Genomic DNA, 20,000 nt, shown 5'->3' on the forward strand with positions numbered 1-20,000 from the left:
ACAAAGAGAGAGAGAGAACAGGATGATAGAGAGAGAGAGAGAGGTCAGAACAGGATGATGAGAGAGAGAGAGAGAGAGGTCAGAACAGGATGACGGAGAGAGAGAGAGAACAGAACAGGATGATGGAGAGAGAGAGAGAGAGAGAGAGAACAGAACAGGATGATGGAGAGAGAGAACAGAACAGGATGATGGAGAGAGAGAGAGAGAGAGAGAGAACAGAACAGGATGATGGAGAGAGAGAGAGAGAGAACAGGATGATGGAGAGAGAGAGAGAGAGAGAACAGAACAGAACAGGATGATGGAGAGAGAGAGAGAGAGAGAGAACAGAACAGGATGATGGAGAGAGAGAGAGAGAACAGAACAGGATTATGGAGAGAGAGAGAGAGAGAGAGAGAGAGAGAGAGAGAGAACAGAACAGGATGATGGAGAGAGAGAGAGAGAGAGAGAGAGAGAGAGAGAGAGAGAGAGAGAGAACAGAACAGGATGATGGAGAGAGAGAGAGAGAGAGAGAGAGAACAGAACAGGATGATGGAGAGAGAGAGAGACGAGAGAGAGAGAACAGAACAGGATGATGGAGGAGAGAGAGAGAGAGAGAGAAGAGAGAGAGAGAGAGAGAGAGAGAGAGAGAGAACAGAACAGGATGATGGAGAGAGAGAGAGAGAGAGAACAGAACAGGATGATGGAGAGAGAGAGAGAGAGAGAGAGAGAGAACAGAACAGGATGATGGAGAGAGAGAGAGAGAGAGAGAACAGAACAGGATGATGGAGAGAGAGAGAGAGAGAGAGAGAACAGAACAGGATGATGGAGAGAGAGAGAGAGAGAGAGAGAGAGAGAGAGAGAGAGAGAGAACAGAACAGAACAGGATGATGGGAGAGAGAGAGAGAGAGAGAACAGAACAGGATGATGGAGAGAGAGAGAGAGAGAGAACAGAACAGGATGATGGAGAGAGAGAGAGAGAGAGAACAGAACAGGATGATGGAGAGAGAGAGAGAGAGAGAGAGAGAACAGAACAGGATGATGGAGAGAGAGAGAGAGAGAGAACAGAACAGGATGATGGAGAGAGAGAGAGAACAGAACAGGATGATGGAGAGAGAGACAAAGAGAGAGAGAACAGAACAGGATGATGGAGAGAGAGAGAGAACAGAACAGGATGATGGACAGAGAGAGAGAGACCGAGAGAGGTCAGAACAGGATGATGCAGAGAGAGAGAGATTCCCTCAGATTACACAGATCCACAAAGAATTCAAAAACAAACCTGATTTTGATAAACTCCCATATCTACTAGGTGAAATATGGAGAATCATCCTGTTCTGACCTCTCTCTCTCTCCCCATCATCCTGTTCTGACCTCTCTCTCTCTCCGTCTCTCTTTCCATCATCCTGTTCTGACCTCTCTCTCTCTCTCTCGGTCTCTCTCTCTCCATCATCCTGGTCTGACCTCTCTCTCTCTCTCTCTCTGTCTCTCTCTCCATCGCCCTGTTTTCTCTCTCTCTCTGTCAATTCCAATTCAATTCAAGGGGCTTTATTGATAAGTGAAGTAGATAATATACAAAAGTGAAATAAACAATAAAAATGAACAGTAAACATTACACTCACAGAAGTTCCAAAAGAATAAAGATATTTCAAATGTTATTTTATGTATATATACAGTGTTATGATAATGTGCAAATGGTTAAAATACAAAAGGGAAAATAAATTAACATAAATATGGGTTGAATTTACAATGGTGTTTGTTCTTCACTAGTTGCCCTTTTCTTGTTTCAACAGGTCACAAAACTTGCTGCTGTGATGGCACACTGTGGTATTTCACCCAGTAGATATGGGAGTTTTCGAATTCTTTGTGGATCTGTGTAATCTGAGGGAAATATGTGTCTCTAATATGGTCATACATTTGGCAGGAGGTTAGGAAGTGCAGCTCAGTTTGTGGGCAGTGTGCACATAGCCTGTATTTTGAGAGTCGGGTCTGCCTTCTCAATAGCAAGGCTATGCTCACTGAGTCTGTACATAGTCAAAGCTTTCCTTAAGATTGGGTCAGTCACAGTGGTCAGATATTCTGCCACTGTGTACTCTCTGTTTTGGGCCAAAATAGCATTCTAGTTTGCTCTGTTTTTTTGGTAATTTTTTCCAATTTGTCAAGTAATTATATATTAGTTTTTTTCATGATTTGGTTGGGTCTAATTGTGTTGCTGTCCTGGGGCTCTGTGGGGTCTGTTTGTGTTTGTGAACAGAGCCCCAGGACCAGCTTGCTTAGGGGACTCTTCTCCAGGTTCATCTCTCTGTAGGTGATGGCTTTGTTATGGAAGGTTTGGGAAACGCTTCCTTTTAGGTGGTTGTAGAATTTAACGTCTATTTTCTGGATTTTGATAATTAGCGGGTATCGGCCTAATTCTGCTCTGCATGCATTATTTGGAGTTTTACATTGATTGTACAGGGAGGATATTTTTGGTCCCAATTTGGTGTTTTGTCTCAATTGATTGAGTGTGTGGACAGGTGTCTTTTATACAGGTAACGAGTTCAAACAGGTGCAGTTAATACAGGTAATGAGTGGAGAACAGGAGGGCTTCTTAAAGAAAAACGAACAGGTCTGTGAGAGCCGGAATTCTTACTGGTTGGTAGGTGATCAAATACTTATGTCATGCAATAAAATGCTAATGAATTACTTACAAATCATACAATGTGATTTTCTGGATTTTTGTTTTAGATTCCGTCTCTCACAGTTAAAGTGTACCTATGATAAAAATTACAGACCTCTAAATGCTTTGTAAGTAGGAAAACCTGCAAAATTAGCAGTGTCTCAAATACGTGCTCTCCCACATGAAAATATATTGAAGAGAGTGGGGCTTAATCTGCATCCCTGTCTCACCCCATGTCCCTGTGAAAATACATGTTTTTTTGCCAATTTTAACCGCACACTTGTTGTTTGTGTACATGAATTTGATAATGTCATATGTTTTTCCCCCAACACCACTTTCCATCAATTTGTATAGCAGACCCTCATGCCAAATTGAGTCAAAAGCTTTTTTGAAATCAACAAAGCATGAGAAGACTTTGCCTTTGTTTTGGTTTGTTCGTTTGTCAATTAGGGTGTGCAGGGTGAATACGTGGTCTGTTGTACGGTAACTTTAATAAGAAGCGAATTTGACATTTGCTCAGTACATTGTTTTCACTGAGGAAATGTCTGAGTCTGCTGTTAATGATAATGCAGAGGATTTTCCCAAGGTTTCTGTTGACGCATATCCCACAGTAGTTATTGGGGTCAAATTTGTCTCCACTTTTGTGGATTGTGGTGATCAGTCCTTGGTTCCAAATACTGGGGAAGATGCCAGACCCGAGGATGATGTTAAAGAGTTCTAGTATAGCCAATTGGAATTTGTGGTCTGTATATTTTATAATTTAATTGAGGATACCATCAACACCACAGGCCTTTTTGGGTTGACGGGTTTGTATTTTGTCCTGTAGTTCATTCAAAGTAATTGGAGAATCCAGTGGCTTCTGGTAGTCTTTAATAGTTGATTCTAAGATTTGTATTTGATCATGTTTTTGCTGTTTGTTCTTTGTCACAGGGCCAAAAAGATTGGAGAAGTGGTTTATCCAAACATCTCTATTTTGGATAGATAATTCTTCGTGTTGTTGTTTGTTTAGTGTTTTCCAATTTTCCCAGAAGTGGTTAGAGTCTATGGATTCGTCCATTACATTGAGCTGATTTTTGACGTGCTGTCCCCTCCCGTAGTGTATTTCTGTATTGTTTTAGTGATTCACCATAGTGAAGGTGTTGGCTCAGGTTTTCTGGGTCTCTATGTTTTTTGTTGGATAGGTTTCTCAATTTCTTTCTTAGGTTTTTGCATTCTTCATCAAACCATTTGTCATTGTTGTTCATTATCTTCGGTTTTCTGTTGGACATTTTTTTGATTTGATAGGGAAGCTGAGAGGTCAAATATACTGTTAAGATTTTATACTGCCAAGTTTACACCTTCGCTATTACAGTGGAATGTTTTGTCTAGGAAGTACTTTCCTTCCATCTATGGCATTTCTTAATATTATTCAGTTCCTTTGGCTTTGATGCCTCATTATTGAGTATTGCTCTGTTCAAGTAGACTGTGATTTTGCTGTGATCTGATAGGGGTGTCAGTGGGCTGATTGTGAACGCTCTGAGACTCAACCATTTCGCTACACCCGCAATAACATCTGCTAAACACGTGTATGTGACCAATACAATTAGATTTTTTTTTTTTTTAACTTTGGGTTGAGGTCAGTGATAAAGTAGTCTACAGTACTACTGCCAAGAGATGGGCTATAGATGTACTTACCATAGGACTCAAAGCCTAACATTGACTATGTACATACCCAGAGTGCAACAGACATGCAGCAGTTGTGACCCGTTTTTGTTGGTTATGTTGTCGTAGTTGTACCTTTGGGGGCATATGGGGGAAGGAATATTGTCACCTCCAGGTAGGTGTTTGTCCCCCTGTGTGCTGAGAGTGTCAAGTTCTTGTCCAGTTCTGGCATTTAGGTCGCCACAGACTAGTACATGTTTCTGGGCCTGGAAATGATTGATTTCCCCCTCTAGGATGGAGAAGCTGTCTAAAGTATGGTGTTTCTACTGGGGGGATGTAGGTAGCACACAGGAGGACATTTTCCTCTGTTGAGTTAATTTTCTTATTAATTTCTAGCCAAATGTAAAATGTTCCTGTTTTGATTAATTTAATGGAGTGAGTTAGGTCTACTCTATATCAAATTAGTATACCTCCTTAGTCCCTTCCCTGTTTCACACCTGGTAGTTTGGTGGATGGGACTACCAGCTCTCTGTAACCTAGAGGGCAACCAGTGGGTCCATCTCCTCTATACCAGGTTTCTTGTAGGATGACAATGTCTGTATTTCCAATTTCTTTGGTGAAGTCCAGGTTCCTGCTCTTTAGGCCAAAGGCAGATGACCCCAGACCTTGGATATTCCAGGATGAGATCTCTCGCTCTACATCTCTCTCTCTCTCTCTCTCTCTCTCTCTCTCTCTCTCTCTCTCTCTCTCTCTCTCTCTCTCTCTCTCTCTCTCTCTCTCTCTCTCTCTCTCTCTCTCTCTCTCTCTCTCTCTCTCTCTCTCTCTCTCTCTACCCCCATCTCTCTCTCTCTCTCTCTCTCTCTCTACCCCCATCTCTCTCTCTCTCTCTCTCTCTACCCCCATCTCTCTCTCTCTCTCTCTCTCTCTACCTCTCTATCTCTCTTTCTCTGTACCATGTGATCATTGCTTACATCAACAGCGGACTCCTGAGTTCTGACCAAACTGAGTGTAAAATTGTATTTTACTTTATTTGAGTTCAGTCAATGTTTTATCAACTGAATAGACAGACTATATATGGGATTTTCTTTCTCAAGTAAAAAAAAAAATGAAAAGAAAGCAAAGGATAGTCAAAACATGTTGATGACATTAAAATAAAGAGTCTTAAACTAAATAGACCCCAAACTATTTACATTCTTCACAGAGGTTCTTATTGTTCCAAGTTCAACCACAGGTACCATCACAGGAGTATGAGTCCAATAACAGGCCACTGATGTTAGCACTTTGACTATAATGGTATTCATTTAGTCAGACAGCAGGTCAGTCAGTCAGTCAGTCAGATAGTCAGACAGCCAGTCAGAAAGCCAGTCAGTCAGTCAGTCAGCCAGTCAGTCAGATAGTCAGAAAGCCAGCCAGCCAGCCAGTCAGATAGCCAGTCAGATAGTCAGATAGTCAGACAGCCAGTCAGATAGTCAGAAAGCCAGCCAGTCAGACAGTCAGTCAGCCAGTCAGCCAGTCAGAAAGCCAGCCAGTCAGTCAGTCAGATAGTCAGTCAGATAGTCAGAAAGTCAGCCAGTCAGGCAGCCAGTCAGAAAGCCAGTCAGCCAGTCAGTCCGTCAGCCAGTCAGTCAGATAGTCAGAAAGCCAGCCAGTCAGTCAGATAGTCAGACAGTCAGTCAGATAGTCAGCCAGTCAGTCAGATAGTCAGCCAGCCAGCCAGTCAGTCAGTCAGATAGTCAGACAGTCAGTCAGCCAGCCAGCCAGATAGTCAGCCAGCCAGCCAGATAGTCAGCCAGCAGCCAGTCAGAAAGCCAGCCAGCCAGTCAGATAGTCAGAAAGCCAGCCAGTCAGTCAGCCAGTCAGATAGCCAGCCAGTCAGTCAGATAGTCAGTCAGTCAGTCAGATAGTCAGTCAGAAAGCCTGTCAGTCAGTCAGCCAGCTGGTCAGTCAGTCCGTCAGTCAGCCAGCCAGTCAGATAGTCAGAAAGCCAGCCAGTCAGCCAGTCAGTCAGATAGTCAGAAAGCCAGCCAGCCAGCCAGTCAGTCAGAAAGCCAGCCAGCCAGCCAGTCAGATAGTCAGAAAGCCAGCCAGTCAGTCAGTCAGTCAGCCATCCAGTCAGCCAGATAGTCAGTCAGCCAGCCAGTCAGCCAGCCAGCCAGTCAGTCAGCCAGCCAGCCAGCCAGATAGTCAGAAAGCCAGCCAGCCAGTGAGTCAGTCAGTCAGATAGTCAGTCAGAAAGCCAGCCAGCCAGATAGTCAGAAAGCCAGCCAGTCAGTCAGAAAGCCAGCCAGCCAGCCAGTCAGATAGTCAGAAAGCCAGCCAGCCAGTCAGCTAGCCAGCCATCCAGATAGTCAGTCAGCCAGCCAGCCAGTCAGTCAGCCAGCCAGTCAGTCAGCCAGTCAGATAGTCAGGAGGTAACTCACCCTGCTGCCTGATGACGTGTCATCTGAAAGAAGAAGACAAAACACTGAGTTACACTGCAGTGGATAAGGAGACAAGGAAACAAGGAAACTAGCTAGGAGACATGGTCACAGAGTTCATGTGCTCAATGAAGGGAGGAGAAAGCCATAGGAAAAGACAACCGGTCTATCTATAGAGTGGTGACCGTGTGGTAGCAGACCCTGAAAAGGTAGGCTTCTCCGTATTGGCACCAACTGTCAACTTAATGAAGGCAATAGAAACCACTACAACATTTACAACAGGGGACACGCTGTGTGTGGAAAATGACATTATAGACGGACAACACTGTATAGAATTACAACATTACTGAAATAGGTTATAGGTCATTTCTTAATGTTTTAAGTAACTTGACATATTTACGATGTTCCCAAAAATGAGTTGTTTTTTTTCTTAAAAAAATGTACTAAATCGCCTTTACATTTAATTAGAATCCAATAGAATGAAAATGTTTACAAACTAAAGACCTGCGTGCCAAAATATTAAAACACTGAAGAAAGAAAGAATATTCTCTTCTCGTTTTAACATGTTAAGATGATGAAGAGGAGGAGGCTGTAGTGTGTCTGATGAAGAGGAGGCTGTAGTATGTCTGATGAAGAGGAGGCTGTAGTGTGTCTGATGAAGAGGAGGAGGCAGTGTGTCTGATGAAGAGGAGGAGGCAGTGTGTCTGATGAAGAGGAGGAGGCAGTGTGTCTGATGAAGAGGAGGAGGCAGTGTGTCTGATGAAGAGGAGGAGGCAGTGTGTCTGATGAAGAGGAGGCTGTAGTGTGTCTGATGAAGAGGAGGCTGTAGTGTGTCTGATGAAGAGGAGAAGGCAGTGTGTCTGATGAAGAGGAGGCAGTGTGTCTGATGAAAAGGAGGCTGTAGTGTGTCTGATGAAGAGGAGGCTGTAGTGTGTCTGATGAAGAGGAGGCTGTAGTGTGTCTGATGAAGAGGAGGCTGTAGTGTGTGTCTGATGAAGAGGAGGAGGCAGTGTGTCTGATGAAGAGGAGGCTGTAGTGTGTCTGATGTCTGATGAAGAGGGAGGCAGTGTGTCTGATGAAGAGGAGGAGGCAGTGTGTGTGATGAAGAGGAGGAGGCAGTGTATGTGATGAAGAGGAGGAGGCAGTGTGTGTGATGAAGAGGAGGAGGTAGTGTGTGTGATGAAGAGGAGGAGGCAGTATGTCTGATGAAGAGGAGGAGGCAGTGTGTCTGATGAAGAGGAGGAGGCAGTGTGTCTGATGAAGAGGAGGAGGCAGTGTGTCTGATGAAGAGGAGGAGGCAGTGTGTGTGATGAAGAGGAGGAGGCAGTGTGTCTGATGAAGAGGAGGAGGCAGTGTGTCTGATGAAGAGGAGGAGGCAGAGTGTGTCTGATGAAGAGGAGGAGGCTGTAGTGTGTCTGATGAAGAGGAGGAGGCTGTAGTGTGTCTGATGAAGAGGAGGAGGCAAAGTGTGTCTGATGAAGAGGAGGAGGCAGTGTGTCTGATGAAGAGGAGGAGGCTGTAGTGTGTCTGATGAAGAGGAGGCTGTAGTGTGTCTAATGAAGAGGAGGAGGCAGTGTGTCTGATGAAGAGGAGGAGGCAGTGTGTCTGATGAAGAGGAGGCAGTGTGTCTTATGAAGAGGAGGAGGCAGTGTGTCTTATGAAGAGGAGGAGGCAGTGTGTCTGATGAAGAGGAGGAGGCAGTGTGTCTGATGGAGGCAGTGTGTCTGATGAAGAGGAGGAGGCAGTGTGTCTGATGAAGAGGAGGAGGCAGTGTGTGTGTTGTTTTAAACATTCCAAACCTCACCAAGACTGAACCCCAGCAGTAAGTCCTCACAATGGCGTCAATAGAGAGGTATAAAGCTTTAGGTCCAATCCTAATGTGTGTGTGTGTGTGTGTGTGTGTGTGTGTGTGTGTGTGTGTGTGTGTGTGTGTGTGTGTGTGTGTGTGTGTGTGTGTGTGTGTGTGTGTGTGTGTGTGTGTGTGTGTGTGTGTGTGTGTGTGTAAACCCCGCAGTAGTGAGTCCTTACAATGACATCAATACAGAGGTATAAGGCTATAGGCTCAAACCCAACAGCAGACCATGACTGTTTACAATTGTAAACATACTGTATGTATATGATACCGCACGCACGCACGCACACACACACACACACACTGAAGCCAGTGAAGATACTATCCTCTATAAACATTAGGGATGTGCATTTCTCCTTTCATGAACGATTGGATACGGATCCAGATACATGGGCTCCGATACAGGAACAATACGATTCAGTTTGAAATGACTCGGTGTGATTCGACTTGATTAGGAGAACGAATCGATGCATGAACATATTCATTTTCCATTCTGAATGACAATCTGCTGGAACTCAGGAACTGGGCCTCTCTGAGTTGAATCTGTCTGAGACTACTTCTATAAACTGAGTGGCCATCTGTTAATGTGTGTGTCTGTGTGTGTCTGTGTGTGTCTGTGTGTGTCTGTGTGTGTCTGTGTGTCTGTCTGTCTGTCTGTCTGTCTGTCTGTGTGTGTGTGTGTGTGTGTGTGTGTGTCTGTGTGTCTGTGTGTGTCTGTGTGTGTCTGTGTCTGTGTGTCTGTGTCTGTGTGTCTGTGTCTGTGTGTGTGTGTGTCAATGTCAAATGGTGTGTGTGTGTGTAGGCACCTGAGCTGACCCACTGGGCAGACTGAGATTCTACCACCTGAGCTGAGCCACTTGGCAGACTGAGATCCTACCACCTGAGCTCAGCCACTGGGCAGACTGAGATCCTACCACCTGAGCTCAGCCACTGGGCAGACTGAGATCCTACCACCTGAGCTGAGCCACTTGGCAGACTGACATCCTACCACCTGAGCTGAGCCACTTGGCAGACTGAGATCCTACCACCTGAGCTGAGCCACTGAGCAGACTGAGATCCACCAGCCCACTAACAGATTAGGGTTGGGGACAATTTATGTTTTTCTGTCCCCCACTATTATCTGAAATCACCATAAACAACTGATTAACGTATCATTTTGTTGAGAAAAAAATGTTTTTGAGCTAATATACTATGTCAATATTTATCTCCCATCTCAAAAGCGAATGGGTTAGACAGGAATTTTACGCTCCAACCAACCATGTGCAACCACGGCTCCTACTGTAACCATGTGCAACCACGGCTCCAACCAACCATGTGCAACCACGGCTCCTACTGTAACCATGTGCAACCATGGCTCCAACCAACCATGTGCAACCACGGCTCCTACTGTAACCATGTGCAACCACGGCTCCTACCAACCATGTGTTACCACGGCTCCTACCAACCATGTGCAACCACGGCTCCAACCAACCATGTGCAACCACGGCTCCTACCAACCATGTGCAACCACGGCTCCTACCAACCATGTGCAACCACGGCTCCTACTGTAACCATGTGCAACCATGGCTCCAACCAACCATGTGCAACCACGGCTCCAACCAACCATGTGCAACCACGCCTCCAACCAACCATGTGCAACCACGGCTCCAACCAACCATGTGCAACCACGGCTCCTACTGTAACCATGTGCAACCACAGCTCCTACTGTAACCATGTGCAACCACGGCTCCAACCAACCATGTGCAACCACGGCTCCTACCAACCATGTGCAACCACGGCTCCTACCAACCATGTGTTACCACGGCTCCTACCAACCATGTGCAACCACGGCTCCAACCAACCATGTGCAACCACGGCTCCTACCAACCATGTGCAACCACGCCTCCAACCAACCATGTGCAACCACGGCTCCAACCAACCATGTGCAACCACGGCTCCAACCAACCATGTGCAACCACGGCTCCAACCAACCATGTGCAACCACGGCTCCTACTGTAACCATGTGCAACCATGGCTCCAACCAACCATGTGCAACCACGGCTCCTACTGTAACCATGTGCAACCACGGCTCCAACCAACCATGTGCAACCACGGCTCCTACCAACCATGTGCAACCACGGCTCCTACCAACCATGTGCAACCACGGCTCCAACCAACCATGTGCAACCACGGCTCCTACCAACCATGTGCAACCACGGCTCCTACCAACCATGTGTTACCACGGCTCCTACCAACCATGTGCAACCACGGCTCCAACCAACCATGTGCAACCACGGCTCCAACCAACCATGTGCAACCACGGCTCCTACTGTAACCATGTGCAACCACGGCTCCAACCAACCATGTGCAACCACGGCTCCTACTGTAACCATGTGCAACCACGGCTCCTACTGCAACCATGTGCAACCACGGCTCCAACCAACCATGTGCAACCACGGCTCCTACTGTAACCATGTGCAACCACGGCTCCAACCAACCATGTGCAACCACGGCTCCAACCAACCATGTGCAACCACGGCTCCAACCAACCATGTGCAACCACGGCTCCAACCAACCATGTGTAACCACGGCTCCTACCAACCATGTGCAACCACGGCTCCTACCAACCATGTGCTACCACGGCTCCTACCAACCATGTGCAACCACGGCTCCAACCAACCATGTGCAACCACGGCTCCTACCAACCATGTGCAACCACGCCTCCAACCAACCATGTGCAACCACGGCTCCAACCAACCATGTGCAACCACGGCTCCAACCAACCATGTGCAACCACGGCTCCAACCAACCATGTGCAACCACGGCTCCTACTGTAACCATGTGCAACCACGGCTCCTATCAACCATGTGCAACCACGGCTCCTACCAACCATGTGCAACCACGGCTCCAACCAACCATGTGCAACCACGGCTCCTACCAACCATGTGCAACCACGGCTCCTACCAACCATGTGTAACCACGGCTCCAACCAACCATGTGCAACCACGGCTCCAACCAACCATGTGTAACCACGGCTCCTACTGTAACCATGTGTAACCACGGCTCCTACCAACCATGTGCAACCACGGCTCCTACTGTAACCATGTGCAACCACGGCTCCTACTGTAACCATGTGCAACCACGGCTCCTACCAGCCATGTGCAACCACGGCTCCAACCAACCATGTGCAACCACGGCTCCAACCAACCATGTGCAACCACGGCTCCTACCAACCATGTGTAACCACGGCTCCAACCAACCATGTGTAACCACGGCTCCAACCAACCATGTGCAACCACGGCTCCTACCAACCATGTGTAACCACGGCTCCTACCAACCATGTGTAACCACGGCTCCAACCAACCATGTGCAACCACGGCTCCAACCAGCCATGCGCAACCACGGCTCCTACTGTAACCATGTGCAACCACGGCTCCTACTGTAACCATGTGCAACCACGGCTCCAACCAACCATGTGCAACCACGGCTCCAACCAACCATGTGTAACCACGGCTCCAACCAACCATGTGCAACCACGGCTCCTACTGTAGCCATCTAGCGAGTCTGTTTGGTTACCACGGCTCTTACTGTAACCATGTGCAACTTGCAAAAAGGATTTCTGTCCTTATGAAAATATCTTGTTGATTTAAAATGACCAAATACACTGAGTGTTTAAAGCAGAACTACCAAAACTATTTCTTATGGTGAACCTGAACAATCTAAATACAATCAGCAGTTGGACGTGAGCTACGTCCACCCCGGTAGTCTATCCTATTAGAATAGAGATATCCTATTAGAATAAAGATTTCCTATTTGAATAGAGATATCCTATTAGAACAGAGATATTCTATTAGAACAGAGATATCCTATTAGAACAGGGATATCATATTAGAACAGAGATATCCTATTAGAACAGAGATATTCTATTAGAACAGAGATATCCTATTAGAACAGGGCTATCCTATTAGAACAGGAATATCCTATTAGAACAGATCTATCCTATTAGAACAGGGATATCCTATTATAACAGATATGTCCTATTAGAACAGAGATATCCTATTAGAACAGAGATACCCTATTAGAACATAGATATCCTATTATAACAGAGATATCCAATCAGACCAGGGCTATCCTATTAGAACAGAGATATCCTATTAGACCAGGGCTATCCTATTAGAACAGAGCTATCCTTTTAGAACAGGGATAGCCTATTAGAACAGAGACATCCTATTAGAACATGGCTATCCTATTAGACCAGGGCTATCCTATTAGAACAGAGCTATCCTATTAGAACAGAGATATCCTATTAGAACAGAGATATCCTATTAGAACAGAGATATCATCTTAGAACATGGCTATCCTATTAGACCAGGGCTATCCTATTAGAACAGGGATATCCTATTAGAACAGAGCTATCCTATTAGAACAGAGATATCCTATTAGAACCGAGATATCCTATTAGAACAGAGATATCCTATTAGCACAGAGATATCCTATTAGAACAGAGATAGGTTAAAGGGTTAAGTTCAGGGTTAAGGTTTGGGACAAAATTAAAACAACAAAATAAAAAACGGAGTGTCTCGTATTGAACACGGAACCTTCAGATCCAGTGTCATGTGATTACGTCCATCTACCACCCCTGACCACACCACCACAGCAAAACCCAGGCATTCTTTATGGCAATAACACTCACCGCTGACCCTAGTGGACTATTTTTAAGGCATTTGCCTACGTCCTGAGGACATGGACAGACGTCCAATTCCATCTGGTCTCACAGAGACATAGTCCAGTAGCCTCTCTGATGAGAGAGAGGCCCTCGGTGCTCTGAGGGAGAGGGCCTCGGTGCTCTGAGAGAAGAGGGCCTCGGTGCTCTGAGAGAGAGGGCCTCGGTGCTCTGAGAGAGAGGGCCTCGGTGCTCTGAGAGAGAGGGCCTCGGTGCTCTGAGAGAGAGGGCCTCGGTGCTCTGAGAGAGAGGGCCTCGGTGCTCTGAGAGAGAGGGCCTCGGTGCTCTGAGAGAGAGGCCCTCGGTGCTCTGAGAGAGAGGCCCTCGGTGCTCTGAGAGAGAGGCCCGCGGTGCTCTGAGAGAGAGGCCCGCGGTGCTCTGAGAGAGAGGCCCTCGGTGCTCTGAGAGAGAGGCCCGCGGTGCTCTGAGAGAGAGGCCCTCTGTGCTCTGAGAGAGAGGCCCACGGTGCTTTCACTAGCCTACACATAGAAGAAACCACTCCCATCATTTTGGGAAAATTACCAGAATTTTGCAACCCTACTCGGAAGTCACTGGCTGGCTTGCGAAGGATGTGTAATTCCTATTGGAATCCAGACAGAGTTAGGATATCACACCGTATGGATTTGTATTCACATGCAACCATGACTACACCAGGTCATGAATAATCCCCAGTTTACAATTGGCTCATTCATCCCCCTCCTCTCCCCTGTAACTATTCCCCAGGTCGTTGCTGCAAATGAGAACGTCAACTTACCTGGTAAAATAACGGTAAAATAAATAAATAAATAAATACATAAAAGGTCAGTCCATCTGTACTTACCATGTCCTGCTACCTGCCTATCAGTGTACCTTCATTAGGTCAGTCCATCAGGACTTACCATGTCCTGCTACCTGCCTATCAGTGTACCTTCATTAGGTCAGTCCATCAGGACTTACCATGTCCTGCTACCTGCCTATCAGTCTACCTTCATTAGGTCAGTCCATCAGGACTTACCATGTCCTGCTACCTGCCTATCAGTCTACCTTCATTAGGTCAGTCCATCAGGACTTACCATGTCCTGCTACCTGCCTATCAGTCTACCTTCATTAGGTCAGTCCATCAGGACTTACCATGTCCTGCTACCTGCCTATCAGTCTACCTTCATTAGGTCAGTCCATCAGGACTTACCATGTCCTGCTACCTGCCTATCAGTCTACCTTCATTAGGTCAGTCCATCAGGACTTACCATGTCCTGCTACCTGCCTATCAGTCTACCTTCATTAGGTCAGTCCATCTGGACTTACCACGTAATGCTGTCTGCCTCTCCGTCTCCCACTTCAATCTGCCCTGCTAACTGTCACACACACCTTCCTATTCAGGTCAGTACACTCCCAGCCCGCCTGGGTTAGTGGGGTGAGACAGGGATGCAGCTTAAGCCCCACCCTCTTCAACATATATATCAACGAATTGGCGTGGGCACTAGAACAGTCTGCAGCACCCGGCCTCACCCTACTAGAATCCGAAGTCAAATGTCTACTGTTTGCTGATGATCTGGTGCTTCTGTCACCAACCAAGGAGGGCCTACAGCAGCACCTAGATCTTCTGCACAGATTCTGTCAGACCTGGGCCCTGACAGTAAATCTCAGTAAGACCAAAATAATGGTGTTCCAAAAAAGGTCCAGTCGCCAGGACCACAAATTCCATCTAGACACTGTTGCGCTAGAGCACACAAAAAACTATACATACCTCGGCCTAAACATCAGCACCACAGGTAGCTTCCACAAAGCTGTGAACGATCTGAGAGACAAGGCAAGAAGGGCATTCTATGCCATCAAAAGGAACATAAATTTCAACATACCAATTAGGATCTGGCTAAAAATACTTGAATCAGTCATAGAGCCCATCGCCCTTTATGGTTGTGAGGTCTGGGGTCCGCTCACGAACCAAGACTTCACAAAATGGGACAAACACCAAATTAAGACTCTGCATGCAGAATTCTGCAAAAATATCCTCCGTGTACAACGTAGAACACCAAATAATGCATGCAGAGCAGAATTAGGCTGTTACCCACTAATTATCAAAATCCAAAAAAGAGCCGTTAAATTCTACAACCACCTAAAAGGAAGCGATTCCCAAACCTTCCATAACAAAGCCATCACCTATAGAGAGATGAACCTGGAGAGGAGTCCCCTAAGCAAGCTGGTCCTAGGGCTCCGTTCACAAACACAAACACACCCCACAGAGCCCCAGGACAACAGCACAATTAGACCCAACCAAATCATGAGAAAACAAAAAGATAATTACTTGACACATTGGAAAGAATTAACAAAAAAACAGAGCAAACTAGAATGCTATTTGGCCCTAAACAGAGAGAACACAGTGGCAGAATACCTGATCACTGTGACTGACCCAAACTTAAGGAAAGCTTTGACTATGTACAGACTCAGTGAGCATAGCCTTGCTATTGAGAAAGGCCGCCGTAGGCAGACATGGCTCTCAAGAGAAGACAGGCTATGTGCACACTGCCCACAAAATGAGGTGGAAACTGAGCTGCACTTCCTAACCTCCTGCCCAATGTATGACCATATTAGAGACACATATTTCCCTCAGATCACACAGATCCACAAAGAATTAGAAAACAAATCCAATTTTGATAAACTCCCATATCTACTGGGTGAAATTCCACAGTGTGCCATCACAGCAGCAAGATGTGTGACCTGTTGCCACAAGAAAAGGGCAACCAGTGAAGAACAAACACCATTGTAAATACAACCCATATTTATGCTTATTTATTTTCCCTTGTGTACTTTAACCATTTGTACATTGTTACAACACTGTATCTATATAATATGACATTTGTAATATCTTTATTGTTTTGAAACTTCTGTATGTGTAATGTGTACTGTTAATTTTTAGTGTTTACTTCGCTTTTGTATATTATCTACCTCACTTGCTTTGGCAATGTTAACACATGTTTCCCATGCCAATAAAGCCCCTTGAATTGAATTGAGAGACACAGAAAAAGAGACAGAGAGAGCGACAGAGAGCGAGACAGAGAGAGAGACAGAGAGAGAGAGAGACAGAGACAGAGACAGAGAGACAGAGACAGAGAGAGACAGAGACATTTTGATTCTCATTTTTTATATTGTAAATAAGCTTTGGCAATATGTACATTGTTACGTCATGCCAATAAAGCAAATTGAATTGAATTGAATTGAATTGACAGAGAGAGACAGAGAGAGAGACAGAGAGAGACAGAGAGAGACAGAGAGAGACAGAGAGAGACAGAGAGAGACAGAGAGAGAGAGACAGAGAGAGACAGAGAGAGAGAGACAGAGAGAGAGACAGAGACAGAGAGAGACAGAGAGAGAGACAGAGAGAGAGACAGAGAGAGAGAGAGACAGAGACAGAGACAGAGAGACAGAGACAGAGAGACAGAGACAGAGAGAGACAGAGACAGAGAGAGACAGAGAGAGACAGAGAGAGAGAGAGACAGAGAGAGAGACAGAGAGAGACAGAGAGAGACAGAGAGAGAGAGAGACAGAGAGAGAGAGAGACAGAGAGAGAGAGAGAGACAGAGAGAAAGAGAGACAGAGAGAAAGAGAGACAGAGAGAAAGAGAGATGATTTGGTTCTACTATCACCGACCAAAGAAGGTCTTCAACAGAACCTTAACAGTGCAATATTGGACACAAAAATCTTGATTTTCCAGCCAGAAGAAAAAATAAATAAATATATATTCACCTTTAACGACAGCATAATTGAACACACTAAAGATGACTCATACCTTGGTCTGACCATATCTGAAAATACATGTCCATACATGTCTGGGAAACTTTAATATGGCAGTGAATGCACTTAAAGATGATTCAAAATCCCAATTAGAACATCCACATTAGAACATCCACATTAGAACATCCACATTAGAACATCCACATTAGAACATCCACATTAGAACATCCACATTAGAACATCCACATTAGAACATCCACATTAGAACATCCACATTAGAACATCCACATTAGAACATCCACATTAGAACATCCACATTAGAACATCCACATTAGAACATCCACATTAGAACATCCACATTAGAACATCCACATTAGAACATCCACATTAGAACATCCACATTAGAATGTCAACTAAAATATTTCATAGCATAATCCTACCAATTGCTCTTTAAAGGAAGTGAGTTTTAGGGGCCAGTCAATAAACTGGAGTTTAAAATGTGGGACAAACATCCAATTGAAGTCTGACATGCAGAATTACACCAACTAATTACCCCAAAGAAGTACACCGACTAATGCATTTAGGGCAGAATTAGGCCGCTTTCCAGTGGTAATGAAAAAACAGAAAACATCATTACAATTTTGGCTACACCTAAATTCAAGTCCACATTTAAGTCTCCAATTTAAAGCACTAAAACCCAAGAGCTGAGCCCAGAAACGAGCCCTCTCAGTCAGCTGTTGTTGGACCCAACCAACCAAGCAGACACCAGCACTGCTTCTAAAGAAAGAATTCCAATAAACAAAAAAATCATGAACCAATCAAAGGACTCATATTTACAACATTGGAAAAATGAAACAAAATCTCAAAGCAGACTAAATTGCTATCTGACCCTAAACAGAGAATGTGAATTGGCTGATTATCTCTACACTGTCAGAGACATGAAGCAGAGACAGATCTTTACCAAGTACAGGCTGTGACCACCAATTGGCAATAGAAACCGTCAGACATAAAAAAAAACATGGCCACCCAAAGAGGAGGTAGAGACAGAGATGCACATTCTCCTCTAGTGTGAGAAATATTACTCACCAAGACATACATTATTCACATAAATTACTACATTCATTCAAAATGATCTTATTGAACCCAGAGGAAAAACTAAAAATACTCATGGGCTCCACTTGCAGCCAAATATGTATTTGCCTGCCATAGCCTGAGAGACAATGAATAATAAAATATGCATAGCAAGCAGTAACTTAGTTATTATTAGTGTTATTGTTATTACTACTATTGTTATTGTTGTTGTGATTATTATTCCAAATAGTAGTGGTACGGGTAGTAGAGGTGATGGTAACGGTGTAGTATAATGATGTTGGTGATAGTGGTGGTATTGCAGTAGTAATGATGATGGTAGTTGTAGTACTTATGTAATGGTGAGGATGACAGTTAGTTATACGTTCATTTTAGTATGTAGTAGGTAGAGATATTAGAGGTAGAAATGATACTAGTGGTAATGGAAGTAGGTTGAGATATTAGAGGTAGAAATGATACTAGTGGTAGTGGTAGTAGGTAGAGATATTAGAGGTAGAAATTATACTAGAGGTAATGGTAGTAGGTAGAGTTATTAGAGGCAGAAATGATACTAGTGGAATTGGTAGTAGGTAGAGATATCAGAGGTAGAAATGATACTAGTGGTAATGGTAGAGATATTAGAGGTAGAAATGATACTAGTGGTGATGGTAGTAGTAGAGATATTAGAGGTAGAAATTATACTAGTGGTGATGGTAGAGATATTAGAGGTAGAAATTATACTAGTGGTGATGGTAGAGATATTAGAGGTAGAAATGATACTAGTGGTAATGGTAGAGATATTAGAGGTAGAAATGATACTAGTGGTAATGGTAGAGATATTAGAGGTAGAAATGATACTAGTGGTAATGGTAGAGATATTAGAGGTAGAAATGATACTAGTGGTAATGGTAGAGATATTAGAGGTAGAAATGATACTAGTGGTAATGGTAGTAGTAGAGATATTAGAGGTAGAAATGATACTAGAGGTGATGGTAGAGATATTAGAGGTAGAAATGATACTAGTAGTAATGGTAGAGATATTAGAGGTAGAAATTATACTAGTGGTAATGGTAGAGATATTAGAGGTAGAAATGATACTAGTGGTAATGGTAGTAGTAGAGATAGAAATTATACTAGTGGTAATGGTAGAGATATTAGAGGTAGAAATGATACTAGTGGTAATGGTAGTAGTAGAGATAGAAATTATACTAGTGGTAATGGTAGAGATATTAGAGGTAGAAATGATACTAGAGGTAATGGTAGTAGGTTGAGATATTAGAGGTAGAAATGATACTAGTGGTGATGGTAGAGATATTAGAGGTAGAAATTATACTAGTGTTGATGGTAGAGATATTAGAGGTAGACATGATACTAGTGGTAATGGTAGAGATATTAGAGGTAGAAATGATACTAGTGGTAATGGTAGTAGTAGAGATATTAGAGGTAGAAATGATACTAGAGGTGATGGTAGTAGGTAGAGATATTAGAGGTAGAAATGATACTAGTGGTAATGGTAGTAGGTAGAGATATTAGAGGTAGAAATGATACTAGTGGTAATGGTAGTAGGTAGAGATATTAGAGGTAGAAATGATACTAGTGGTAATGGTAGAGATATTAGAGGTAGAAATGATACTAGTGGTAATGGTAGAGATATTAGAGGTAGAAATGATACTAGTGGTAATGGTAGAGATATTAGAGGTAGACATGATACTAGTGGTGATGGTAGAGATATTAGAGGTAGACATGATACTAGAGGTAATGGTAGAGATATTAGAGGTAGAAATGATACTAGTGGTAATGGTAGTAGTAGAGATATTAGAGGTAGAAATGATACTAGAGGTGATGGTAGTAGGTAGAGATATTAGAGGTAGAAATGATACTAGTGGTAATGGTAGTAGGTAGAGATATTAGAGGTAGAAATGATACTAGTGGTAATGGTAGAGATATTAGAGGTAGAAATGATACTAGTGGTAATGG

General features: G+C 44.3%; 1 protein-coding gene across 2 annotated transcripts in view; it reads right to left on the reverse strand.

Annotated features, from left to right (window-relative positions):
- Nucleotides 1-20,000, reverse strand: part of LOC129812678 (cAMP and cAMP-inhibited cGMP 3',5'-cyclic phosphodiesterase 10A-like) — a 117,006-nt gene that overhangs the window by 83,712 nt on the left and 13,294 nt on the right. For both annotated transcript variants that reach the window (XM_055864493.1, XM_055864572.1), the window contains exon 2: nt 6,694-6,716. In XM_055864493.1, the coding sequence (XP_055720468.1) occupies nt 6,694-6,716 (23 nt within the window). The remainder of the gene's footprint in view (nt 1-6,693; nt 6,717-20,000) is intronic.

Source organism: Salvelinus fontinalis, chromosome 1 (genome assembly GCF_029448725.1).
Source record: "Salvelinus fontinalis isolate EN_2023a chromosome 1, ASM2944872v1, whole genome shotgun sequence".
Lineage (NCBI taxonomy): Eukaryota > Metazoa > Chordata > Actinopteri > Salmoniformes > Salmonidae > Salvelinus > Salvelinus fontinalis.